Raw genomic sequence first — 27,841 nt, 5'->3', positions numbered from 1 at the left:
ATATATATATATATATATATGTATATATGTATATATATGTATGAATATGTATATATGTATATATATTTATATATATGTATATATATATAAATATATATATATATTTATATATATGTATATATATACATGTATAATATGCGTATATATATACATGTATATATATATATATATATATATATATATATATATATATAACATTGATAGTAAATCCCACGGGCTGGATTTTGGATGCTGGCGGGCCGGATGCGGCCTGCGGGCCGTAGTTTGGGGACCACTGGTTTAAGTGTTTTTTTAATGATCATCAGTGGAACATGCAGTGTGTACATGTTCAATTTATAACTGCCAAATACTAAATGTAATATTTAAGTCAATAAAAGTGTATTTAAAATCACCATAACATCTATAAATACTGTTGTTGTTTTTTTGAAGTTTCAATATAATTTGTTTTTTTATTTACAACGTTGACATCAACTAGTGTGCGTTGCAATATTAATTATTTAAAAACTGTTCAGGTGGGCGGTGGTTGTGATTACCAGCAGGGTCTACATCGGGCTGCCACGTTCCTTAAAACGAACACCGCTTGCCTACGACATACAGACGGGCACCAACACGGCGCGTTTCAGGAAGAAGTTGGCGCCCTTGCGCCATATCAACTATTAGCCTGCTGGCTAAGCAGAAAACATGAAAAGTCGCCCCGGTGGGAATTTTGCTGGACGTCGGCGTTGAAGACCTCGACGATGAGCGACATGGGTATGCAGGAGCTCGCGAATACTCGACGGAATTTTTGCATTTTGCCCTTCTTCCGACCCCGTCCTTCCCGCACAAGCGAACGGTGATATCGAACCAAAACAGGCCTCGGCTAATCTCTGGAACGAGATGGAGTGGCGGGGTTAGTCCGGCTAACATTAGCGAGCTGTATATTAGCCTAGCTTGTTAGCGTTAGCTTAGCTTGTTAGCATTAGCCTAGCTTGTTAGCATTAGCCTAGCTGTTTAACATTAGCCTAGCTTGTTAGCATTAGCCTAACTAGTTAGCATTAGCTTAGCTTGTTAGCATTAGCTAACAAACACCGGCGATAATTAATTGTGCACATTTGTTAAGTAAGTGCGACTAGTGCGTTTATTTATGCCGCATTTAAGAGTATTTGTAGGAGACTACGTGTGTGTTTGGCTAAGTCATTGGAGATAACATGAGGCAAAAAAGAAACGACGCGAGGGAGGAGCTGTTATGTTTATGTTTGAGAGCAGGTTGAGTTACTGTGGTTAATGTATGGAGGAAAGGGACAAGCGGTAGGAAATGGATGGATGGAATGGTAAATGGGTTATACACGTATAGCGCTTTTCTACCTTATTTTTATTTTACTTTTAATTTTTGTGGTATAAAACCAGTGGTGCCCAAGCACCGGACCGGTACTGGTCCGTGACGCATTTGCTACCCGGCCGCAGAGAAACATTAAATGATTTATTAAAGACTGCATTTTCTTTGACTTAACTTTGGCCTGTCCCACTAGACCAGGGGTGTCAAACTTGTTTACATTGAGGGCCGCTTTTAACAGTAAATAATTAACGAATTTGCCTACGAATTTTAATATTTTACTCTTTTTTTTTTTTTTTTACGTAAAGAGTAAACAAAAAATCTGCCGTTTTGACCAGTTTTTTACAGAAAAAAACTGGCAGCAGAGTTGCCAGACTTTTACTGTAAAATATATGGTGTTATTATATTATTGTTTTTTTTTACAACATATTACCTTAAATAGAAACACAATACCGCTGTTTAATTTTATTTTGGCAACTCAGATGCCAGTTTTTTTGTGCTACCGTAAAATCATCAACGTGGATTTTACAGTAAAAAAATTAAAACGGACAGCTCAGTCGACTTAATTTTATTGTAAAAAAAAACAAAAACATTGGTCGTTTTTTTTCCCAACTTAGTTATTTGCTGCCAAATTTGTATTTGTTTTCATTGAGGGCCACATGGCTGCCATGAGAGGCCCGCTTGTAACGGTAAATAATTAACAAATTTGCCCAAGAATTAAAATATTTTAAAAAAAAATACATAGAGTAAAAAAAAAATCTGCCCATTTTACCACTGTTTTTTACAGAAACAAACTAACAGCTTAGTTGCCAGTAAAATATTGTACTGTAAAATATATGGTGTTTTTTTTTATTATTATTATTTTTACAACATATTACTGTAAATAGAAACACAGTACCGCTGTTTAATTTTACCATAATAAAATGTGCTACCGTAAAATCATCAACCGTGGATTTTACAGTAAAAAAAATAAAATAAAAAAACCTGACAGCTCAGTCGACAGAATTTTACAACATTGGTAGTTTTTTTCTTACAGTAATATGCTGTAAAAAAAAAAACCTCCCTCAATTTTACAGTCAAATCTATTGGTCATTTTTATAGTGTACAATTTGATGGATAACTTGCTTCGAAATGATAAGTTAAGCAGAGAATTAAGTATTTATTTGGATTTTGACCAACAAAGCTAGATAATATATTTCTAGCAATATTGGACATTATTTTTTCCCCTGTCAAATTAGAAAATAAAAACCTAATACTTTAGTAAGAAAGTAGAGAGTATGGTGTTTTTTTATTATTATTATTTTTACAACATATTACTGTAAATAGAGATACAGTCCCGCTGTTTAATTTTATTTTGGCAACTCAGATGCCAGTTTTTTTGTGCTACCGTAAAATCATCAACCGTGGATTTTACAGTAAAAAAATTTAAAAAAACGGACAGCTCAGTCGACTTAATTTTACTGTAAAAAAAACAAACATTGGTCGGTTTTTTTTCAACTTAATTATTTGCTGCCAAATTTGTATTTGTTTTCATTGAGGGCCACATGGCTGCCACGAGAGGCCCACTTGTAATGGTAAATAATTAACAAATTTGCCTAAGAATTAAAATATTTAAAAAAAAATTACATAAAGAGTAAAAAAAAAATCTGCCGATTTTACCACTGTTTTTTACAGAAACAAACTAACAGCTTAGTTGCCAGTAAAATATTGTACTGTAAAATATATGGTGTTTTTTTTTATTATTATTATTTTTACAACATATTACTGTAAGTAGAAACACAGTACCGCTGTTTAATTTTACCATAATAAAATGTGCTACCGTAAAATCATCAACCGTGGATTTTACAGTAAAAAAAAAATAAAATAAAAAAACCTGACAGCTCAGTCGACAGAATTTTACAACATTGGTAGTTTTTTTTCTTACAGTAATATGCTGTAAAAAAAAAACTCCCTAAATTTTACTGTCAAATCTATTAGTCATTTTTATAGTGTACAATTTGATGGATAACTTGCTTCGAAATGATAAGTTAAGCAGAGATTTAAGTATTTATTTGGATTTTGACCAACAAAGCTAGATAATATATGTCTTGCAATATTGGACATAATTTTTTCCCCTGTCAAATTAGAAAATAAAAACCTAATACTTTAGTAAGAAAGTAGAGAGTATGGTGTTTTTTTAATTATTATTTTTACAACATATTACTGTAAATAGAGATACAGTACCGCTGTTTAATTTTATTTTGGCAACTTAGATGCCAGTTTTTTTGTGCTACCGTAAAATCATCAACCGTGGATTTTACAGTAAAAAAATAAAAAAAAACGGACAGCTCAGTCGACTTAATTTTACTGTAAAAAAACAAACATTGGTCGTTTTTTTTTCAACTTAATTATTTGCTGCCAAATTTGTATTTGTTTTCATTGAGGGCCACATGGCTGCCAAAAGAGGCCCACTTGTAACGGTAAATAATTAACAAATTTGCCTAAGAATTAAAATATTAAAAAAAAAAAATACATAAAGAGTAATAAAAAAAATCTGCCGATTTTACCACTGTTTTTTACAGAAACAAACTAACAGCTTAGTTGCCAGTAAAATATTGTACTGTAAAATATATGGTGTGTTTTTTTATTATTATTATTTTTACAACATATTACTGTAAGTAGAAACACAGTACCGCTGTTTAATTTTACCATAATAAAATGTGCTACCGTAAAATCATCAACCGTGGATTTTACAGTAAAAAAAAATAAAATAAAAAAACCTGACAGCTCAGTCGACAGAATTTTACAACATTGGTAGTTTTTTTTCTTACAGTAATATGCTGTAAAAAAAAAACTCCCTAAATTTTACTGTCAAATCTATTAGTCATTTTATAGTGTACAATTTGATGGATAACTTGCTTCGAAATGATAAGTTAAGCAGAGATTTAAGTATTTATTTGGATTTTGACCAACAAAGCTAGATAATATATGTCTTGCAATATTGGACATAATTTTTTTCCCTGTCAAATTAGAAAATAAAAACCTAATACTTTAGTAAGAAAGTAGAGAGTATGGTGTTTTTTTTATTATTATTTTTACAACATATTACTGTAAATAGAGATACAGTACCGCTGTTTAATTTTATTTTGGCAACTCAGATGCCTGTTTTTTTGTGCTACCGTAAAATCATCAACCGTGGATTTTACAGTAAAAAAACAACAAAAAAAACAGACAGTTCAGTTGACTTAATTTTACTGTAAAAAAAACTAACATTGGTCGTTTTTTTTTCCAATTTACAGTTATTTGCTGCCAAATTTGTATTTGTTTTCATTGAGGGCCACATGGCTGCCATGAGAGGCCCACTTGTAACGGTAAATACCGTATTTTCCGCACTATAAGCCGCCCCGGGTTATTAGCCGCACCTTCAATGAATGGCATATTTCAAAACTTTGTTCACCTATAAGCCGCCCCGGGTTATAAGCCGCGCCTACGCTGCGCTAAAGGGAATGTCAAAAAAACAGTTAGATAGGTCAGTCAAACTTTAATAATATATTACAAACCAGCGTTCTAACAACTCTGTTCACCCCCAAAATGTAATGTGCAAATGTGCAATCACAAAAATAGTAACACTCAAATTACTGCAGAGCAATAGCAACATCAATAACTCAACGTTGCTCGAACGTTAATGTCACACAACACACAAAATAAACATTTAAAGCTCACTTTCTGAAATTATTCCTCATCCATAAATCCCTCGAATTCTTCTTCAGTGTCTGAATTAAAAAGTTGGGCGAATACGGCATCCAAAATGGCCGGCTCCGTCTCGTCGAAGTCATTAGAGTCAATGTTGCTGTTGTTTTTCCAGCAGTTCCATGAATCCTGCCTTCCGGAAAGCTCGGACCACAGTTGAGACCGATATATCCGCCCAGGCATTTACAATCCACTGGAAGATGTTGGCGTATGTCGTCCGGCGCTGTCTCCCTGTCTTAGTGGCGCAGGTCATCTTGTTGCTTCCTCTACCTTGCTGCTCTATTTCCGTGTTCTACTGCGTGACTTATTGCCTTGAGTTTGAATTCTGCGTTGTACACGTGTCTCTTAATAGGAGCCATTTTGTGGTCTTTACAGATGTAAACACACAAATGAAATGAAACGTAATATCCGCGCGCTTCTTCTTCTACGGGGGCGGGTGGTTGCTTACAGTAGAAGAAGAAGCGCTTCCTCTTCTATGGGGGCGGGTGCTTACCTTGGCGGTTGCTTACCATAGAAGAAGAAGCGCTTCCTCTTCTACGGGGAAAAAAGATGGCGGCTGTTTACCGTAGTTGCGAGACCTAAACTTTATGAAAATGAATCTTAATATTAATCCATATATAAAGCGCACCGGGTTATAAGCCGCACTGTCAGCTTTTGAGAAAATTTGTGGTTTTTAGGTGCGGCTAATAGTGCGGAAAATACGGTAATTAACAAATTTGCTTAAGAATTAAAATATTTTAAGAGTAAAAAAAAAATCTGCCGATTGTACCACTGTTTTTTACATAAACAAACTAACAGCTTAGTTGCCAGTAAAATATTGTACTGTAAAATATATGGTGGGTTTTTTTTAATTATTATTATTTTTACAACATATTACTGTAAATAGAAACACAGTACCGCTGTTTAATTTTATTTTGGCAACTCAGATGCCAGTTTTTTACCATAACAAAATGTGCTACCGTAAAATCATCAACCGTGGATTTTACAGTAAAAAAAAATAAAGTAAAAAAACCTGACAGCTCAGTCGACAGAATTTTACAACATTGGTAGTTTTTTTTCTTACAGTAATATGCTGTAAAAAAAACCTCCCTAAATTTTACAGTCAAATCTATTGGTCATTTTTATAGTGTGCAATTTGATGGATAACTTGCTTCGAAATGATAAGTTAAGCAGAGATTTAAGTATTTATTTGGATTTTGACCAACAAAGTTAGATAATATAATATTTCTTGCAATATTGGACACAATTTTTTTCCCTGTCAAACTAGAAAATAAAAACCTAATGCCTTTAGTAAGACAATAAGGAAGTAGAGAAAGAAAATATAAGGTATTTTATTGAAACATATTATTTCCAGGCTGCATTTTCTCCAACTTAACTTTGGTCTGTCCCACCAGACCAGGGGTGTCAAACTTGTTTTCTTTGAGGGCCAAACCGCAGTCATGGCTGCCATGAGAGGGCCGTGTGTAACAGTAAACAATTAACAAATTTGCCTATGAATTAAAATATTTTACTTTTTTTTTACGTAAAGTGTAAAAAAAATCTGCCGATTTTACCACTGTTTTTTACAGAAACAAACTGGCAGCTTAGTTGCCAGTAAAATATTGTACTGTAAAATATATGGTGGGTTTTTTTATTATTATTTTTACAACATATTACTGTAAATAGAAATACAGTACCGCTGTCTAATTTTATTTTGGCAACTCAGCTGCCAGTTTTTTATCATAATAAAATGTGGTATCGTAAAATCATCAACCGTGGATTTTACAGTAAAACAAACAAAAAAATCTGACAGCTCAGTTGACAGAATTTTACTGTGAAAAAACAAATAGTTTTTTTTCCCAACTTACAGTAATAAGCTGTAAAAAAAAGTCCCTAAATTTTACAGTAAAATCCATTGGTCATTTTTATAGTGTACAATTTGATGGATAACTTGCTTCGAAATGATAAGTTAAGCAGATATTTAAGTATTTATTTGAATTTTGACCAACAAAGTTAGATAATATAATATTTCTTGTAATATTGGACACTATTTTTTTCCCTGTCAAACTAGGAGAAAAAAACCAATACCTTAAGTAAGAAAGTTACGGCGCCCCTAAAGGGATATGGGGGATTTTTTATTTACCGGTATTTATTTTTTTTAGATATGTATCTCGTGCGCACGAGAAACTATCTTGAACGCACGCAAAACTTTCTTGTGCACACGAGAGAGTTTCTCCTGCGCACAAAATACATATCTAAAAAAATTCCCCCATGTCCCTTTAGGGGCTCCGTAGAAAGTAGAGAGTATGGTCCATCCATCCATCCATTTTCTACCGCTTATTCCCTTTGGGGTCGCGGGGGGCGCTGGAGCCTGTGTTTTTTTAAATTATTATTATTTTTACAACATATTTCTGTAAATAGAAACACAGTACCGCTGTTTAATTTTATTTTGGCAACTCAGCTTCCAGTTTTTTACCATAATAAAATGTGGTACCATAAAATCATCAACCGTGGATTTTACAGTAAAAAAAACCTGACAGCTCAGACGACAGAATTTTACTGTAAAAAAAACTAACATAGGTCGCTTTTTTCCCACCAACTTACAGTAATGTGCTGTAAAAAAAACAAACTCCCTAAATTTTACAGTAAAATCTATTGGTCATTTTTATAGTGTACAATTTGATGAATAACTTGCTTCGAAATCATAAGTTAAGCAGATATTTAAGTATTTATTTGGATTTTGACCAACAAAGTTAGATAATATAATATTTCTTGCAATATTGGACACTATGTTTTTCCCCTGTCAAACTAGAAAAAAAATCTTATACCTTTAGTAAGAAAGTAGAGAGTATGGAGTTTTTTTTAATTATTATTATTTTTACAACATATTACTGTAAATAGAAATACAGTACTGCTGTTTAATTTTATTTTGGCAACTCAGATGCCAGTTTTTTACCATAACAAAATGTGCTACCGTAAAATCATCAACCGTGGATTTTACAGTAAAAAAAAATAAAGTAAAAAAACCTGACAGCTCAGTCGACAGAATTTTACAACATTGGTAGTTTTTTTTCTTACAGTAATATGCTGTAAAAAAAACCTCCCTAAATTTTACAGTCAAATCTATTGGTCATTTTTATAGTGTGCAATTTGATGGATAACTTGCTTCGAAATGATAAGTTAAGCAGAGATTTAAGTATTTATTTGGATTTTGACCAACAAAGTTAGATAATATAATATTTCTTGCAATATTGGACACAATTTTTTTCCCTGTCAAACTAGAAAATAAAAACCTAATGCCTTTAGTAAGACAATAAGGAAGTAGAGAAAGAAAATATAAGGTATTTTATTGAAACATATTATTTCCAGGCTGCATTTTCTCCAACTTAACTTTGGTCTGTCCCACCAGACCAGGGGTGTCAAACTTGTTTTCTTTGAGGGCCAAACCGCAGTCATGGCTGCCATGAGAGGGCCGTGTGTAACAGTAAACAATTAACAAATTTGCCTATGAATTAAAATATTTTACTTTTTTTTTACGTAAAGTGTAAAAAAAATCTGCCGATTTTACCACTGTTTTTTACAGAAACAAACTGGCAGCTTAGTTGCCAGTAAAATATTGTACTGTAAAATATATGGTGGGTTTTTTTATTATTATTTTTACAACATATTACTGTAAATAGAAATACAGTACCGCTGTCTAATTTTATTTTGGCAACTCAGCTGCCAGTTTTTTATCATAATAAAATGTGGTATCGTAAAATCATCAACCGTGGATTTTACAGTAAAACAAACAAAAAAATCTGACAGCTCAGTTGACAGAATTTTACTGTGAAAAAACAAATAGTTTTTTTTCCCAACTTACAGTAATAAGCTGTAAAAAAAAGTCCCTAAATTTTACAGTAAAATCCATTGGTCATTTTTATAGTGTACAATTTGATGGATAACTTGCTTCGAAATGATAAGTTAAGCAGATATTTAAGTATTTATTTGAATTTTGACCAACAAAGTTAGATAATATAATATTTCTTGTAATATTGGACACTATTTTTTTCCCTGTCAAACTAGGAGAAAAAAACCAATACCTTAAGTAAGAAAGTTACGGCGCCCCTAAAGGGATATGGGGGATTTTTTATTTACCGGTATTTATTTTTTTTAGATATGTATCTCGTGCGCACGAGAAACTATCTTGAACGCACGCAAAACTTTCTTGTGCACACGAGAGAGTTTCTCCTGCGCACAAAATACATATCTAAAAAAATTCCCCCATGTCCCTTTAGGGGCTCCGTAGAAAGTAGAGAGTATGGTCCATCCATCCATCCATTTTCTACCGCTTATTCCCTTTGGGGTCGCGGGGGGCGCTGGAGCCTGTGTTTTTTTAAATTATTATTATTTTTACAACATATTTCTGTAAATAGAAACACAGTACCGCTGTTTAATTTTATTTTGGCAACTCAGCTTCCAGTTTTTTACCATAATAAAATGTGGTACCATAAAATCATCAACCGTGGATTTTACAGTAAAAAAAACCTGACAGCTCAGACGACAGAATTTTACTGTAAAAAAAACTAACATAGGTCGCTTTTTTCCCACCAACTTACAGTAATGTGCTGTAAAAAAAACAAACTCCCTAAATTTTACAGTAAAATCTATTGGTCATTTTTATAGTGTACAATTTGATGAATAACTTGCTTCGAAATCATAAGTTAAGCAGATATTTAAGTATTTATTTGGATTTTGACCAACAAAGTTAGATAATATAATATTTCTTGCAATATTGGACACTATGTTTTTCCCCTGTCAAACTAGAAAAAAAATCTTATACCTTTAGTAAGAAAGTAGAGAGTATGGAGTTTTTTTTAATTATTATTATTTTTACAACATATTACTGTAAATAGAAATACAGTACTGCTGTTTAATTTTATTTTGGCAACTCAGATGCCGTTTTTTTACCATAATAAAATGTGGTACCTTAAAATCATCAACCGTGGATTTTACAGTAAAAAAACCCCAAAACTGACAGCTCAGTCGACTTAATTTTACTGTATAAAAAAAATTGGTCGTTTTTTTCCAACTTACAGTAATATGCTGTAAAAAAAAAACTCCTTAAATTTTACAGTAAAATCTATTGCTAATTTTTATAGTGTACAATTTGATGGACAACTTGCTTCGAAATCATAAGTTAAGCAGATATTTAAGTATTTATTTGGATTTTGACCAACATAGTTAGATAATATATTTCTTGCAATATTGGACACTATTTTTTTCCCTCTCAAACTAGAAAAAAAAGCCTAATACCTTTTGTAAGAAAGTAGAGAGTATGTTTTTATTTATTTATTATTATTATTCTTTTTACAACATATTTCTGTAAATAGAAACACAGTACCGCTGTTTAATTTTATTTTGGTAACTCAGCTGCCAGTTTTTTACCATAATAAAATGTGCTACTGTAAAATCATCAACCGTGGATTTTACAGTAAAAAACAAAACAAAAAACTGACAGCTCAGTCAACAGAATTTTACAACATTGGTCCTTTTTTTTCCAATTTACAGTAATATGCTGTAAAAAAAAGAAACTCCCTAAATTCTATTTATTTGGGTTTTGACCAACAACGTTAGATAATACAATATTTCTTGCAATACAATTTTTTTTTTACCCTGTCTAACTAGAAAAAAAAAACCAATACTTTTAGTAATAAAATAAGAAAGCAAAGAAAGAAAAGATAAGGTATTTTATTGAAAACATTATTTCCAGGCTTTTGAGGGCCACATAAAATGACGTGGAGGGCCAAATCTGGCCCCTGGGCCTTGAGTTTGACACCTGTGCACTAGACACACCAATGAGCTTGTTTATAGATGTACAATAAAACTCCTCATGGGAAGTTGCCATTTGCTATATTTGTTACATGATACAATGCACATGAATGAACATATCAGACAGAAAAGTGACAGATTGTAGCCAAAGGCTGATTTCCATCTGCATCTCATCGCAAAGAAACACTAATACAGCGTTATAGTGAGTTGTATTTTTCATGCACTTATTATTGCTGTATTTATTGGGCACAAGTGGAAAGCAGGTCCCTGAAAATAATGCCTACATTAAACCAGTCCGTGGTGCAAAAAATTTGGGAGACCACTGAGATAAACGATGGGCTGGATTGAGTTGTATAAAAAAACGATTAGTGAACACGTATGTAGAAGTTTCCCTCTTGTGGGTCCTCCTGACCGTAATAGACCTTCTCGTGAGCCCGGTAGTCTGGTGTAATAATGTATTTTATTTGTGCGCACACGCGCCAGCACAGCACACTGTTCTTGCAACTTTTCAGTCCTTCTGCTGCGTGGTCTCGGGCACATACGTGTAGCGTCAGTTTGCAACTCCAACCTCATTCCCCGTGTGTCGGTCCGGTTGCTGCTGATAAGCATGGCAGGTGATTGGATGATCAGCCACAGCTGGGTAATCCAATCACCTGCCAGCTGTGCTTCGAGGCTGGTCCATACACTCCCCATTCCTGCAGGAGGTGCGCCGACCACGCCCCCCTCCACAACATAATATTATAACAATTTAATATATATTTAAAGTTTTTTGTTCTGTCTGTTTGAAGAATTTAGTGTTCCCCTGTCATCACTGGCCCTCCTGGTGCCACCACTGCGGCTCATGTCAGCTGGGATGTGGGAAGTGGTTCGCCAGAGGAACATTAAGCACTATGGGAAGCTGGAAGAGTTCGTATCCATGGTTACGGATGCGGTTCCTGACCTCATGAGCAAGAGAGAGGGGAGACTGTTGTCGCTCGGCCTGAGGGCCAGGGTAAGGAAAAGGAAACTCTTGAATATGCTTTGTATTATCAACATATTTGTATTATCGACGTGCTCTGTCGGAAAAACTGGAAATTATATGCCCATTGTTTAGGTATGTGGTAGGAGTGTAACGATTCGATTCAAAATCATAATTTGATGTTGCGATACTTTTCAGGGACTATGTTAGTTTATTTACAACAATACAATGACAAACCATTCAGTGAGTTGAAATCGATTCAGTAACTTTTTAGCAAAAAAAATTATTGTAAGGAGTTAGATATATTTGAATTATGCATACACATGAGCAGGTAAACGACAATTAATTGCCAATGCATTTACATCGTATTTAAATAAAGTGCAACCAACACTTTAAATTAACAAGAGGATACCTTTTCTGCTCTTACTTTCAGTATTCAAAAATGTTCAATACAAGTACAGTAACCAACATTTTAGCAGTAGATTTATCTGCTACTTTTGCTACTTAATACGTATCAGTGTTGGCGCTAGGAATTTTCAAAATGGTGTCCCAGGGACCCCATCAAGCTTATTAACTACGGTGCGGACGCGCGCACATTTTCAAGACTTATGCAGATCCCAAATACACATCAGCAGATACCAATAGGTAAGAAAAGTTGGTTTTGCATAATATTGCGAAACAAAACGCCAGATAGTGTCTCCTAATAGGTGTCATTTTGGGGTCGTTATACACACAATATAATAATAACCGTATGTTGAAGCTAGGGATGTCCCGATCCAGGTTATTGCACTTCCAATCCGATACCGATATTGTTTTTGCATTTCCGATCCGATACCGATACTGGCCTATCCGAGCATGTATTAAAGTTTAAAGTTATTTAGCCTACTTAGTTGTCAGAATCATGTTGAAAAGGGTTTTAGTACTCTTGATAACAACTAGCCAGCTGAATTAGGGGAGTTTGAATAATACACAATGGTTGGTAACAAGAAACTGACCTGTTTATTTAAGGATAAACACAATATAGACAAAATTATACATGACAAACAGAAATGGCATCATTGAAACTAGGGCTGGGCGGTATGGCCTTTTTTTAATATTGCGATATTTTAAGGCCATATTGCGATACACAATATATATCTCGATATTTTGCCTTAGCCTTGAATGAACACTTGATGTATATAATCACAGCAGTATGATGATTATATGTGTTTTGATTGATTGATTGAGACTTTTATTAGTACCGGTAGGTTGCACAGTGAAGTACATATTCCGAACAATTGACCACTAAATGGTAACACCCGAATAAGTTTTTCAACTTGTTTAAGTCGGGGTCCACTCAAATTGATTCATGATACAGATATATACTATCAGATATATACTATCATCATAATACAGTCATCAAAACAAGATAATCACATTGAGTTATTTACATGATTTATAATCCAGGGTGTGGAGGGGGGCGCCGGATGTAAGTGTCAAAAAGACAGCCAAAAGAGTTTGATATGAGAATAAATCTAAAGTTAAAATATATGGTACAAATGCATCCATTTGCAGGAAATGTAGTCTTGATTTTCAAAATTTTCTTTCAAGGCTTGCATGTCTACATTAAAACATTCTTCTTCATACTGCATTAATATATGCTACTTTTAAACTTTCATGCAGAGAAGGAAATCACAACTAAAAAAATCACTAATTTTTTCATACGGTGTTGATGTGGAAATTTTTGCCTCGGCATTTTGATGGTGTGGACGTGTGGCACCGAATGGAGATAAGCGTCTCGACAGACGTCACAATATTTGAACAATGATGACGAAAACTGTTTTCTCTGTCGTGTCCGTGTGTCGAAAATTGTTATGCGCTTATTTTTTAATTTGATTTTGTGCGTGGCATAGATTTGCTATGCGCAGAGGACGCTTAAACAGTGCGCAATTGCACAGGCGAGCATCTTAGAGGGAGCGTTGCTCGCACGGCTGCGCTAGCATCACAGCTAACGTTAGCCATGCTGCTACTTCTCTGCTCGGGGAGGACGTATACGTATGTGACGTATGACGTGACGTATGACGTGACGTATGACGTGACAGTATGTGACGTGTGTAAGAAGGTGCGCTTGCTGTCTGTGAGAGGGAGACACAGGAAAGAGTGAGAAGAGCCTGTCGTGTAATGCCAGCAGCTAAAAGCAACTGCGTGAGAATCCACAGACCTGTGGATGTGTTGAAGGTGTGCTAGAAAATGCGGAACGGAAATTACGGAGCAGCAGAAAAGTGGAATGTATTATTTAAATCGGTGCGTTGGAAAACACAGACCGGAGTTTTTTTTAAACTGGATATGGATCGGCATTTTCCCATGCCTTGCCGATACGCAGTTTTTGGCAAATATCGGCATCCGATCCAAATATCGGATCGGGACATCCCTAGTTGAAGCACAGTACGTCTGACTATGGTAGCCATAGTGCTCCGCGTTCCATCAAGCGGTGCAGCTTCATAGCTTACAAAAGTCGCACTAAAACATTTTGACAGATTTTTGAGTGTTGTGTGTAATGTTCTATATTCTCAATGAAACATCAAAGTGTTGGTGTTGCTTGCTTACGGGTACTTGCTAACGTCATCTATAGAACAGGAGCCGTATTTATCAAGCGTCTTAGAGTGCCATTTTACACTTAAGTCCTGAGAATTTGCGAAATTTAGTCCTACTCTCAAACTTAAGAATAAAAGCTATTTATGAACTTTCTTAAGTCTAAGAATCACTCCTACTCTCCACGATATTTAAGAGACCTTCAGAGGTGTCCTAAGTGGTTAGGAGTTGCCAGCGGGGGATGGCACTGAGGCGAGAGAGATGTGCGCGAACGTTCAGGGAGCGGAAGCTCTACTAACAACAGTGTCTCATCCTCTCGCCAGTTTGGTTTTCTTTTCGATTCCATTTTGATTTCTGCATGTGGCTGCAGTGGGCTAGTATATATAGAGCCACCCACACCAGTTTCAAATTAGTTGCCTAATTAATGAATTGGAAAAAAAAGGAAACATTTATTTTTGATTCATTGCCAATATTGTTTGTTTGTTTTGTATTATTTTGTAGTTTATTGTCAAAATATACACTCCCATTGTCCACTTAAATATTTCTAAGATATTTCTTTATTCTTTATACTTGCCAACCCTCCCGGATTTTCCGGGAGACTCCCGAAATTCAGCGCCTCTCCCGAAAACCTCCCGGGACAAATTTTCTCCCGAAAATCTCCCGAAATTCAGGCGGACTCAGGTCCTCCACAATATAAAAAAGCGTACCTGCCCAATCACGTTATAACTATAGAATGATGGAGGGCGAGTTCTTGGTTTCTTATGTGGGTTTATTGTTAGGCAGTTTCATTAACGTCCTCCCAGCGTGGCAACAACACACAACAACAGCAGTCACTTTTTTGTATACCGTAAAGCAGTTCGTCTGCCGTAAACAGCAATGTTGTGACACTCTTAAACAGGACATTACTGCCATCTACTGCATTTGATGAAAGCACTTTTGTGCGTGCCACACATCAATGCATCATCAGAGAGGGTGTTCAGCATGGTTCGAAAAATAGTGACAGAGAATAGAACAAGGATGGACAATTCAACCCTTAACTCAACAATGAGTAGGTGAGTGTTATGTGTGTGTGTATGTGTAAATAAATGAACACTGAAATTCAAGTATTTATTTATTTTATATATAGATATATATATATATATATATATAAAATATATATATATATATATATATATATATATATATATATATAGCTAGAATTTACTGAACGTCAAGTATTTCCTATATATATATATATATATATATATATATATATATATATATATATGAATGAAATACTTGACTTGGTGAATTCTAGCTGTAAATATACTCCTCCCCTTTTAGCCACGCCCCCGTCCCACCCCGACCACGCCCACCACCTCCCCCCACCTCCCGAAATCGGAGGTCTCAAGGTTGGCAAGTATGTTATTCTTAGACAAGGGATTCCCTTCCGTGATTGGTCATTTCTATGGACACAGAAATTACGTCACCTAAAATTTCATTTACGGCACATAGTAATGTCGGAATTCAGCTCTGAGTGTGACACTTAAGATTCAGTCCTACACGTCGCTGAAAGTGTGAGTAAGACACTTGATAACTAACTTTTAAGTGCAGCTTTCAGCGAAGAATTTCTTTACTCATAAGTCAACTCTTAGCAGACTTCTTAGGAATAATTCTAAGACGCTTGATAAATACGGCCCCAGGTGTCAACCTACAGTCCACATGTATCTCTTATGTGTGACTGCCATCTACTGGTCACACTTATCATTACACCATGTACCAAATAAAATTGCTTTGAGGTCAGTAAGCACAACCAGAATTAATACGAACATAAGTCTATTTTTGAGAAAATGAAAGGATTTTAAATGTGCCTTAAATTCCGAAGAATACGGTACGTAATGTAATAAAATCCAGTACAAGAGTTGTTGTTTTTTTTAAATGCCTTTTAATATAGAAATGCTTAGTTTTGTTTTAAAAAAATATGTAGAAAATATGCTGAAACTGTGTTTACCACCTTTTTTTAAAACATTCAGTGGAGACTTACTTAGATGTACAATATTGTATTTTAATTTCCCAACGTCACTTTGAAGAAAATGTACATTCTCACCAGACCACTCTGGAATTGTTGCGTTCTGAGCATCCCGAAGATCTGAAAGCTGTTGAGACTCACCTTAACAGGATCCGATCTTCTTGCATCGAGGAGGTGAGTCACGCCAGTGAGGTTATTTTTTTTAATATAGTCTGTTATTTCACCATTACTGACTGCCGGTCTGTGTTCTGCCATCTAGACGAATGATCCTGTGATTGAAGCACCCGAGGCTAACTTCATGAAGCTAGTACAGGGCCTCATCGAAGACACGGATGGCAGAGAACATTTCCTCAAGGTAGACTGAACTGTTAACAAAAGGTTTTGTTTTGGAGAAGTGATATTTCAATATTAATAAGTATGAAACACTAGAGAAGAACAGGACAGAAATGTTACACTACCCTATAAGGTCTCTAACAGTTAACGTAAACAACATACCCTCAAGTGTTCGTATTGATTTTCCCCATTTAAAGAGTATGTGAAATAGAAAAATAACCCAAGATCTGCCTTCACCTTTATCACACTTCACTGTAAATACAATATTTTGTCACATTTACCGTTGTTAATGGTCATTGTGAAAGAGACCGAACTGTAAAAATACAGACTAAGAAGCAAGTAAGTGAGTTTGTGCATAACAAAATGTTTTGTTATTGTTAGACCAATTTTCTTAGAATCTGTCAATCAGAAATACTTTATTATTATTATTATTTTTAATCCCCGAGGGGAAATTAAAATGTTCAGCACAATCCCATTCAAGAGCAGACAAACATTACAGGGAGACAGAACAGGATCGCTGACGGGTCTGCCAACTTCCGGCGCCCCTTTCAAAAAAGGTGAGATATAGGTAAACAATGGGGGGGAGTGAGGGGGGAAAAATCGGTCTAAGCCTGGGCCCCTGGAGAGGGGGTCTAGACTGAGGCCAAGGGATAAAACAACTCATAGCCATAGCACACATCCCTCTTACATGTGTGTAAGAGGGAAACATCAAAGAACACAAAGACATTAAAAGAGCAGAGCTGATGCAACCAGCCACTTCTACATAGAGCTAGGAATAAAAAGGAAAATAAACATATACACTGTGTAAATAAAATGAAAATAAACATATACAAGATATATTACTTAAAATAATCTGCCAACAGTGCAAGGAAATCTGTCTTAAAATGTTTTGCCTACCATTCACAATCTTAATGCAAGACAAGCACACATGGTTTTCTTTTTTTAATGCCTTTTAACTCGTAAATAAACGCTAGCAAAAGTCAGCTAACAATGTAGCTAATGGAATTTGCTGCTTTTAAAAAAAAACCTCCATCAACATTTTATATACTGTAAGTATATATAACATATATATGTAGTATATATATGTTCTTAAGATCATTTCTATTTGCTTTTTCAATGTGTATTTTACCTCTGTTTTAAATGTTATTTTTTAGTCTGTCCTTTGCCAGTATTTCTCTGTGGTGTACAGCCCTTTGTTCTTCAACTGTGGTTGTTTTTAAAGGGCTTTATAAATAAAGTTGGTATGGTATGGTAATGTAGTAACAGGCACATTCATAATAACATGTAATACTTACGTATTTGTCTCCTTTTAAGCATTCGGCGGTGTATTATGCATCACAACTTTCGCTTTTCCTTTCAACTACTAATCATGCATACTTCATGAGCGCCAACAAAGACTACTTTGAAACAAATGATTTCCCAGAAACCTTATATTTTTGAGCCTGAATATAAGGAGGATGAGGTACATGTTTTAGAAGTTGTGTGATAAACAGATCCAGCAAGTAACACTATTGTCACGTGCTAAACAAGAAATACAAAACTATCACTTGCAGAAGAATGTCTGCTCTCACTTTGATGCCATATGATGGGATGTTTACAGCTGTCTGTTTAGATGAAGAATTAATCATTAAAAAAAACCCAGAAACTAGCGTCTTTCCGTATCTTTCACACCATCTCCTGGTCTAAATTAAATGTCAAAGTCTAACAACTTCTCGGTTTATGGCCACATCCATCTACTACACAAGTGAGAGGCATGATTTATAATGTACAATTAACTTTCACCAGCTCAGAGGAGATCTAGCATCTCACCGGTACAGTATGTCCATTGCTGCATAAGCGAGTTAGCGCTCTGTGATCAATGTACTGCTAAAAGTAGTTCCTCTGCGTTAGCGCTTATAATAACAACATCGCTAATACTTGGTAATATGCCAGTCACAAGATGCAAATGGAGTATTGTTGGTGGGTTTTTTAAGGTTTGGTAAAGGGTTTTATGGGCGCAATAGACGTAATGACTCCCATTAGCTTCATTTTTTTAGCCACCTCGTACTTGCTGTACATTACAACTTGAAATGCATAAAAATGAAAAACATATGTGTTCTTGTCTTACATAAGAATTGTAAATAACATTAAAAAACAAGTGTAGTTCTCCTCTTATTTAAAGTAAGACAGTGGTACCTCAACTTGCATATACAACCAAGGTATTTTGAGATACAAGCTGTCTCTCGGCTTTTTGTATTTACTTTAATTAAAGTGTAGTTTCATTTGTCTTCAGCTTCTGGATTCAATTTTGTTTTACTTCTTAGCTTAAAGTCAAAGTATTTTGATTGCTCACCTGTTCAAGCTCTGAATGTCCAATAATTGTATAGAAAATAGGGATTGAGAATAAGGTTACCGCCTTAAATTATGTGACAATATAGTGCTGCTGAATGAAATATTGCATACAAATATTGATGGTCTGGTTTGTGATGTTTTGGTCACTCAATTGTACAATTGGAAAATTAAGTACCGTATTTTCCGCACTATAAGCCGCCCCGGGTTATTAGCCGCACCTTCAATGAATGGCATATTTCAAAACTTTGTTCACCTATAAGCCGCCCCGGGTTATAAGCCGCGCCTACGCTGCGCTAAAGGGAATGTCAAAAAAACAGTCAGATAGGTCAGTCAAACTTTAATAATATATTACAAACCAGCGTTCTAACAACTCTGTTCACCCCCAAAATGTAATGTGCAAATGTGCAATCACAAAAATAGCAACAGTCAAATTAGTGCACAGCAATAGCAACATCAATAACTCAACGTTGCTCGAACGTTAATGTCACACAACACACAAAATAAACATTTAAAGCCCACTTTCTGAAGTTATTCCTCATCCATAAATCCCTCGAATTCTTCTTCAGTGTCTGAATTAAAAAGTTGGGCGAAAACGGCATCCAAAATGGCAGGCTCCGTCTCGTCGAAGTCATCAGAGTCAATGTTGCTGTTGTTGTCCAGCAGTTCCGTGAATCCTGCCTTCCGGAAAGCTCGGACCACAGTTGAGACCGATATATCCGCCCAGGCATTTACAATCCACTGGCAGATGTTGGCGTATGTCGTCCGGCGCTGTCTCCCTGTCTTAGTGGCGCAGGTCATATTGTTGCTTCCTCTACCTACGCACCATTGATTCATTTATGTTAAATTCTCTCGCTGCTGCTCTATTTCCGTGTTCTACCTTGAGTTTGAATTCTGCATTGTACGCGTGTCTCTTAATAGGTGCCATTTTGTGGTCTTTACAGATGTAAACACACAAATGAAATGAAATGTAATATCCGCGCGCTTCTTCTTCTACGGGGGCGGGTGCTTACCTTGGTGGTTGCATACCGTAGAAGAAGAAGCGCTTCCTCTTCTATGGGGGCGGGTGCTTACCGTAGAAGAAGAAGCGCTTCCTCTTCTACGGGGAAAAAAGATGGCGGCTGTTTACCGTAGTTGCGAGACCTAAACTTTATGAAAATGAATATTAACATTCATCCATATATAAGGCGCACCGGGTTATAAGCCGCACTGTCAGCTTTTGAGAAAATGTGTGGTTTTTAGGTGCGGCTTATAATGCGGAAAATACGGTATTTGATTTCCAGCTTCTTCTTCTTTTTTTTTTGTTAACCCCCCTAAAACAATTTTTATGTTAGGTTTATGTTAACAAAAAGAGACAGGATATCAAAAATACATATATAAATATTTAATAACCATACTTGCCAACCTTGAGACCTCCGATTTCGAGAGGTGGGGGGCGTGGTTAAGAGGGGAGGAGTATATTTACAGCTAGAATTCACCAAGTCAAGTATTTATATATATATATATATATATATATATACCGTATTTTCCGCACTATAAACCGCCCCGGGTTATTAGCCGCACCTTCAATGAATGGCATATTTCAAAACTTTGTCCACCTATAAGCCGCCCCTGGTTATAAGCCGCGCCTACGCTGCGGTAAAGGGAATGTCAAAAAAACAGTCAGATAGGTCAGTCAAACTTTAATAATATATTACAAACCAGCGTTTTAACAACTCTGTTCACCCCCAAAATGTAATGTGCAAATGTGCAATCACAAAAATAGTAACACTCAAAATAGTGCAGAGCAATAGCAACAATAACAACTCAACGTTGCTCGAACGTTAATGTCACACAACACACAAAATAAACATTTAAAGCTCACTTTCTGAAGTTATTCCTGATCCATAAATCCCTCGAATTCTTCTTCGGTGTCTGAATTAAAAAGTTGGGCGAATACGGCATCCAAAATGGCCGGCTCCGTCTCGTCGAAGTCATCAGAGTAAGTGTCGCTGTTGTTGTCCAGCAGTTCCATGAATCCTGCCTTCCGGAAAGCTCGGACCACAGTTGAGACCGATATATCCGCCCAGGCATTTACAATCCACTGGCAGATGTTGGCGTATGTCGTCCAGCGCTGTCTCCCTGTCTTAGTGGCGCAGGTCATCTTGTTGCTTTCTCTACCTACGCACCATTGATTCATTTATGTTCAATTCTCTCGCTGCTGCTCTATTTCCGTGTTCTACTGCGTGACTTATTGCTTTGAGTTTGAATTCTGCGTTGTACGCGTGTCTCTTAATAGGAGCCATTTTGTGGTCTTTACTGATGTAAACACACAAATGAAATGAAACGTAATATCCGCGCGCTTCTTCTACGGGGGCGGGTGGTTGCTTACAGTAGAAGAAGAAGCGCTTCCTCTTCTATGGGGGCGGGTGCTTACCTTGGCGGTTGCTTACCGTAGAAGAAGAAGCGCTTCCTCTTCTACGGGGAAAAAAGATGGCGGCTGTTTACCGTAGTTGCGAGACCTAAACTTTATTAAAATGAATATTAATATTAATCCATATATAAGGCGCACCGGGTTATAAGCCGCACTGTCAGCTTTTGAGAAAATTTGTGGTTTTTAGGTGCGGCTTATAGTGCGGAAAATACGGTATATATATATATATATATATATATATATATAAGAAATACTTGACTTTCAGTGAATTCTAGCTCTCAATATATATTTCTTTTATTATATATATATATATATATATATATATATATATATATATATATATATATATATATGTGTATATATATATATATATATATGTATATATATATATATATATATATATAATAAGAGAAATACTTGAATTTCAGTGTTCATTTATTTACACATTTACACACACATAACACTCATCTACTCATTGTTGAGTTAAGGGTTGAATTGTCCATCCTTGTTCTATTCTCTGTCACTATTTTTCGAACCATGCTGAACACCTTCTCTGATGATGCATTGCTGTGTGGCACGCACAAAAGTGCTTTCATCAAATGCACTAGATGGCAGTATTGTCCTGTTTAAGCGTGTCACAACATTGCTGTTTACGGCAGACGAACTGCTTTACGGTAGACAAAAACGTGACTGCTGTTGTGTGTTGTTGCCGCGCTGGGAGGACGTTAATGAAACTGCCCAACAATAAACCCACATAAGAAACCAAGAACTCGCCCTCCATCATTCTACAGTTATAACGTGTTTGGGCAGGTACGCTGTTTATATTGTGGGAGATTTTCGGGAGACAATTTGTCCCGGGAGGTTTTCGGGAGAGGCTCTGAATTTCGGGAGTCTCCCAGAAAATCCGGGAGGGTTGGCAAGTATGTTAATAACTATCCCATTATGACCTAGTAACTCAACTTCCTTTTTAATAAATTCCTGTCTTGTCCTCTTTATCCACACCCTTACCAAAATATACTGGATTCTTCCTTGGTCCATGTCCCAACTCTCTACAAAGTTTGTTGGAAATAAGTCATATATCTGTTGTGTAATCATGCCAATTATACATGTCATTGTACTGTATTCCCCATTTTATTGCTATAAAAAATGACATTATTGGTGAAAATGTTTCATCCTTTTTATGCAACAGAACGTGTTTCCAGTGGAGTACGGTCCTGACTTTGACACAGCACTGGAGACACTGGTTTGTGAATTCTTTACCAGACTGGAGGAGCTGCTGCCAATACCAGATTTCAAGCAGGTACATAATAAACAACTGCGAGACAGAAGCAATGAATAAAAAGCAGCTTAAAATAGGGCTGCACGATTTAGAAAAAAAACTAGGGATGTCCGATAATGGCTTTTTGCCCATATTCCGATATTGTTCAACTCTTTAATTACCGATACCGATATCAACCGATACGTGGAATTAACACATTATTATGCCTAATTTGGACAACCAGGTATGGTGAAGATAAGGTCCTTTTAAAAAAATTAATAGAATAAGATAAATAAATTAAAAACATTTTCTTGAATAAAAAAGAAAGTAAAACAATATAAAAACAGTTACATAGAAACTAGTAATTAATGAAAATTAGTAAAATTAACTGTTAAAGGTTAGTCCTATTAGCAGACCAGCAGCACGCACAATCATGTGTGCTTACGGACTGTATTGATATATATTGATATATAATGTAGGAACCAGAATATTAATAACAGAAAGAAACAACCCTTTTGTGTGAATGAGTGTAAATGGGGGAGGGAGGTTTTTTGGGTTGGTGCTAATTGTAAGTGTATCTTGTGTTTTTTATGTTGATTTAATAAAAGAATAAAATTTAAAAAACGATACTGATAATAAAAAAAACCGATACCGATCATTTCCGATATTACATTTTAAAGCATTTATCGGACATCTCTAAAAAAAATTTGATTTTTTTTTTTTTTTTTTTTTCTCTTCAAAATTGCGATTCGATTTGCGATTTTTATATTTCATACATAAATCTGCGAATATAATTGTACCGAAAAGTATCGAAATACATTTTGGTACCGGTACCAAAATATTGGTGTCAGGACAACACTAGTTCATAGTTAATATTGCATATCCCACAGTCTTTATTGTTATACCATACCATACCAACTTTATTTATAAAGCCCTTTAAAGACAAGCACAGTTGAAAAACAAAGGGCTGTACACCACAAAGAAACAGAGGCAAAGGACAGACTAAAAAAATAACATATAAAACAGAAATAAAAATACACAATTAAAAAGCAAATATAAATTACCCTAAGAACAGTTTGTTAGATAAAAACAGTTTAAAAGTTAAAAACAGTTCAAAAAGTTAAAAGCTAAAAACAGTTCAAAGTCTCATGCTGGGAGGACGTTAATGAAACTGCCCAACAATAAACCCACATAAGAAACCAAGAACTCGCCCTCCATCATTCTACAGTTATAATGTGATTGGGCAGGTACGCTGTTTATATTGTGGGTTACCAAAATGTACCAAAAGGGTGTTTAATTCTACTGTTAAATAAATTAAAAAAATACAATGCAGCTGAGATAGGCTCCAGCATCCCCTGCGACCCCAAAAGGGACAAGCGGTAAAAATGGATGGATGGATGGACAATTCCAAGCGGCCGAAATGAGTTTCCTCCGCCGGGTGGCGGGGCTCTCCCTTAGAGATAGGGTGAGAAGCTCTGTCATCCGGGGGGAGCTCAAAGTAAAGCCGCTGCTCCTCCACATTGAGAGGAGCCAGATGAGGTGGTTCGGGCATCTGGTCAGGATGCCACCCGAGCGCCTCCCTAAGGAGGTGTTTAGGGCATGTCCGACCGGTAGGAGGCCACGAGGAAGACCCAGGACACGTTGGGAAGACTATGTCTCCCGGCTGGCCTGGGAACGCCTCGGGATCCCCCGGGAGGAGCTGGACGAAGTGGCTGGGGAGAGGGAAGTCTGGGCTTCCCTGCTTAGGCTGCTGCCCCCGCGACCCGACCTCGGATAAGCGGAAGAAGATGGATGGATGCAGCTGAGATAGGCTCCAGCATCCCCTGCGACCCCAAAAGGGACAAGCGGTAAAAATGGATGGATGGATGGACAATTCCATTCTGTTTTTTAAAGTGGTCTGTCCTAACGGGATGTGGAAAAAAAAAAATCTGATTAATTGCAATTTTTGTTTGTAACAATAGTTAATTGATTTAAAAAAATCAAATTTTTCTTTTATTTTGGGTCTGGTTTAAAGTGTAAAAACCCTTTTTCCATGCCTTGTTTTAGACTGCATCTTGGCTCAGTGCTGCCCCCTCCGTGCTTGAGGAGTACATGCAGTGTGTATCCAATGGAGATGACCTCAAATTTCTTCTCCAGAGCAAGCAGTGTCACGGAAAATTGGCCAAGAATACTGTCGGTAAGTCCTCGTAATTATTGCCAGTAAAAGATCAAAGTGTCTCGCTCGATGTTTCAATGATTATTTTCCTCCACACAGCTCCATTTCAGTCAGATGATCTTCTCATCCCCTCGCTGTCTCTGCCCCCCTCCCTGGAAGTGGCCATTGCATCCCATCCGAGTGCTTGCGACGACGTCAACAACGTTCCTCAGATAGTCATGTTTGACGAAGAGCTGTCCACGAACCCTTCCACGTCCGCCGACTTCCCGGATTCGCCCAAAAGAGAAGCTGACATGTCGCCGTCACCCTGCCGCGGACAGCAGTCGGGAACACACAAGTGTCCCGAGTGTGGCAAATGCTTCAAGCATCACTCGGTCCTGGCGGAGCACCAGCGAGTCCACAGCGGTCTGCAGCCGTACAACTGCTCAGAGTGCGGACGGGCTTTCAGGACGGCAACGCTGCTCGCCGGCCACAGGCTGCGCAAATGCAAAAACGCCGCGTACCTGTGCATAAAATGCGGCAACAGTTTCCCCACCTCTCTGGACAAATTCCGACACCACTGTCCGAAACGGGGCCGCAGCTATGACTGCGTGCACTGCCGGAAGACTTTCCAGAAGTCCAGCAGCCTAAAGGAGCACCTTCTCACTCACGTCCAGAGCCGTCTTTTCAAGTGCAGCCACTGCGGCGAAGGTTTTTCGGGCATCGGTGACCTGAAGTACCACCAGCAGGTGGATCACGACAAGCCCTATCAGTGCAAGCAATGTCGAAAGAGCTTCATCTCCTCCAAGTGTCTGGCGAAGCATCAACAACGCCACGATGAGTTCGGCGAAACGGAGGCAGCCAAGTTACTGAGTGGAGGTAAACACAGGAAAAGCGGCGGCGCCCATCGGATTTCCTCGTTGTCTCTGTCGATCTCCTCAAGGAAACTGACCATCAAATCGGCCTACCCTCGGGGACGAGTCACCCACAACTGTCCGCTCTGCGGAAGGAGCTTCAAGTACCGGTTTGAATTTCTGGAGCACCAGAGGTTCCACACGGCCGTGAAGCCCTACAAGTGCTCCCAGTGCGGCAAAGCCTTCCGCACCGAGACTCACCTGTCGGGACACAGGAAGAGGAAGTGCAAGAATGCCGCCCACGTTTGCACCAAGTGCGGCTGCCAGTTCCGATCCTTGCACGAGCGCGTCCGGCACCAGTGTGTGCAGTTGCTGACCAAATACGAATGCTCTCACTGCGGTAAGGCCTTCAAGATGGCCCACCTGCTGAGGAACCATCAGATGACTGAGCACCAGCTTCCCTACAGCCCCAACCACCGCTTCAGGTGCAGGTACTGCGACGAGACGTTTCCCGGGATCAGCGAGCTCAAGTACCATCAACGCGTCGACCACGAGAAGCCGTACCAGTGCCAGGAGTGCGGCAAGTGCTTCCTGTCCGAAAAGTGCTTGTCCAACCACGAGCTGCGCCACAACGACGACCGGCCGGAGAGCTGTCTGGTGTGTGGCCGCGGCTTCCGGAACCGCTACGACCTGAAGCAGCACATGCGCACTCACACGGGGGAGCGTCCTTACCAGTGCACGCACTGCGCCCAATGCTTCTCCACGGCGGGGGGCCTGAGGAGCCACACCCGGGTCCACACCGGCGAGAAGCCCCACGTCTGCCCGGACTGCGGCAAGGCCTTCTCGCAGATGGGCGCCATGCGCACCCACAGGCTCACGCACACCGGCGAGAGGCCGTTCAAGTGCACGGTGTGCGGCAAGGGCTTCACCATGGCCCACAAGGTGACCGTGCACATGCGCGTCCACACCGGAGAGCGGCCGTACGTGTGCTCCCAGTGCGGGAAAGCCTTCTCGGACGGCAGCGTACTCAAGCAGCACATGCTCAACCACTCAGGGGTGAGGCCGTTCCACTGCCAGATCTGTCCTAAAACGTACACTTGCCTGAACCACCTCCGGCGGCACCTGAAAAGCCACTCCAGCATCAACTGACTGTTGCCAGAAAAAAGCTCCAAAATGCTCCGCAAAAAGACTACCAACTTTTTTTCCCCCTCCAATCATGTTTATTATTTTTAAGAGACACCATTAGGTCACGCCCAGTCATCAAACCAAAAGTAAAACACTGCGAGGGACATTTCTATCTGCAAATCTCAGCTGTCGTCGTGTGAAAACCGAATTGTCTTCAATTCTTTTTCTATTCCTATTATGTTTGCTGACTTTGTGAGACTTAAATTAAATGACCTCAGTTCCACTTTTTTGTGTGACTTCACTTTTCTTCCAGGGGAAAACCAGACTAAGCTATTCTCCATCTGTACACTAGAGGGCAGCAGCTGCACGGTGTAGTGTCTATCAGCTGGAATCAGGAGGACCACGACTTTTGTTTATCCTTAAATGACCTGCTCGTCTTTTTATCTCCCCCTGCAAGACATTTGAACGATGGGCAAGTTCGTCTAAATTATTTCCTGCCATTACATTTGCTCGGTCTGGAATCTTGATTGGCCTGCAATTTCCTGGCATCTGTAATCTGTCAGGAGGAGCAACCATTTTTTGTTTTATAACGGCACATCTATTCCCATCAGTTTGTGTATTAACTCACGAGACAATGAACCTTTAGTCTTAGAACCGATTTGCAGCTAATCTCTTCCATCTGTGTTGGCTTTCATGGTTTTATTGTAACCAAAATCAGTTTTTCCCCTTGTTTGCCCTTGTTTGATGCATAAGTTCCACAGCCCAGTAGTTACTTTTGAATAATTATTTCATCATTTTCTAACCTAATCCCCATTTATCCTAAAAGTGGTTCTGTGTTCTTCAGCCCGTTTGACATCTTTTCCTCTCTCCCTCTGAGTCAGAGTTGCTACTAGTTCTGTCTACTTTGTGTCCAGATCCTGTGGAAACTGACTGTGTGTGCCAAAGAAACCTCCTCCAGAAGTATTTGCATGTTGGCCTACATGTGTTGAGGACTGATCTCGACTTTTGAGGGTACGTGTTCTTTGTTC

At 37.8% G+C, this 27,841-nt stretch overlaps 1 protein-coding gene across 1 annotated transcript; it reads left to right on the top strand.

The window, feature by feature from the left end:
- Positions 1 to 533: 533 nt before the first annotated feature.
- Positions 534 to 27,096, top strand: LOC133581329 (uncharacterized). Its single transcript, XM_061935334.1, has 7 exons — positions 534 to 750; positions 11,620 to 11,822; positions 16,450 to 16,542; positions 16,628 to 16,723; positions 22,632 to 22,742; positions 24,747 to 24,876; positions 24,955 to 27,096. The coding sequence occupies exons 1-7, from the start codon at positions 738 to 740 to the stop codon at positions 26,835 to 26,837; spliced, it is 2,529 nt and encodes an 842-aa protein (XP_061791318.1). The 5' UTR covers positions 534 to 737; the 3' UTR covers positions 26,838 to 27,096.
- Positions 27,097 to 27,841: the final 745 nt, after the last annotated feature.

This window comes from Nerophis lumbriciformis, linkage group LG03 (assembly GCF_033978685.3).
Source record: "Nerophis lumbriciformis linkage group LG03, RoL_Nlum_v2.1, whole genome shotgun sequence".
Taxonomy (NCBI): Eukaryota; Metazoa; Chordata; class Actinopteri; order Syngnathiformes; family Syngnathidae; genus Nerophis; species Nerophis lumbriciformis.
This window is presented reverse-complemented; position numbering and strand designations above follow the sequence as displayed.

Coding starts and splice junctions, on each gene's coding strand:
- LOC133581329 (XM_061935334.1), top strand. Junction 11,823..16,449: donor CGCTCGGCCTGAGGGCCAGG/GTAAGGAAAAGG, acceptor CATTCTCACCAG/ACCACTCTGGAATTGTTGCG. Junction 24,877..24,954: donor ATTGGCCAAGAATACTGTCG/GTAAGTCCTCGT, acceptor TCCTCCACACAG/CTCCATTTCAGTCAGATGAT.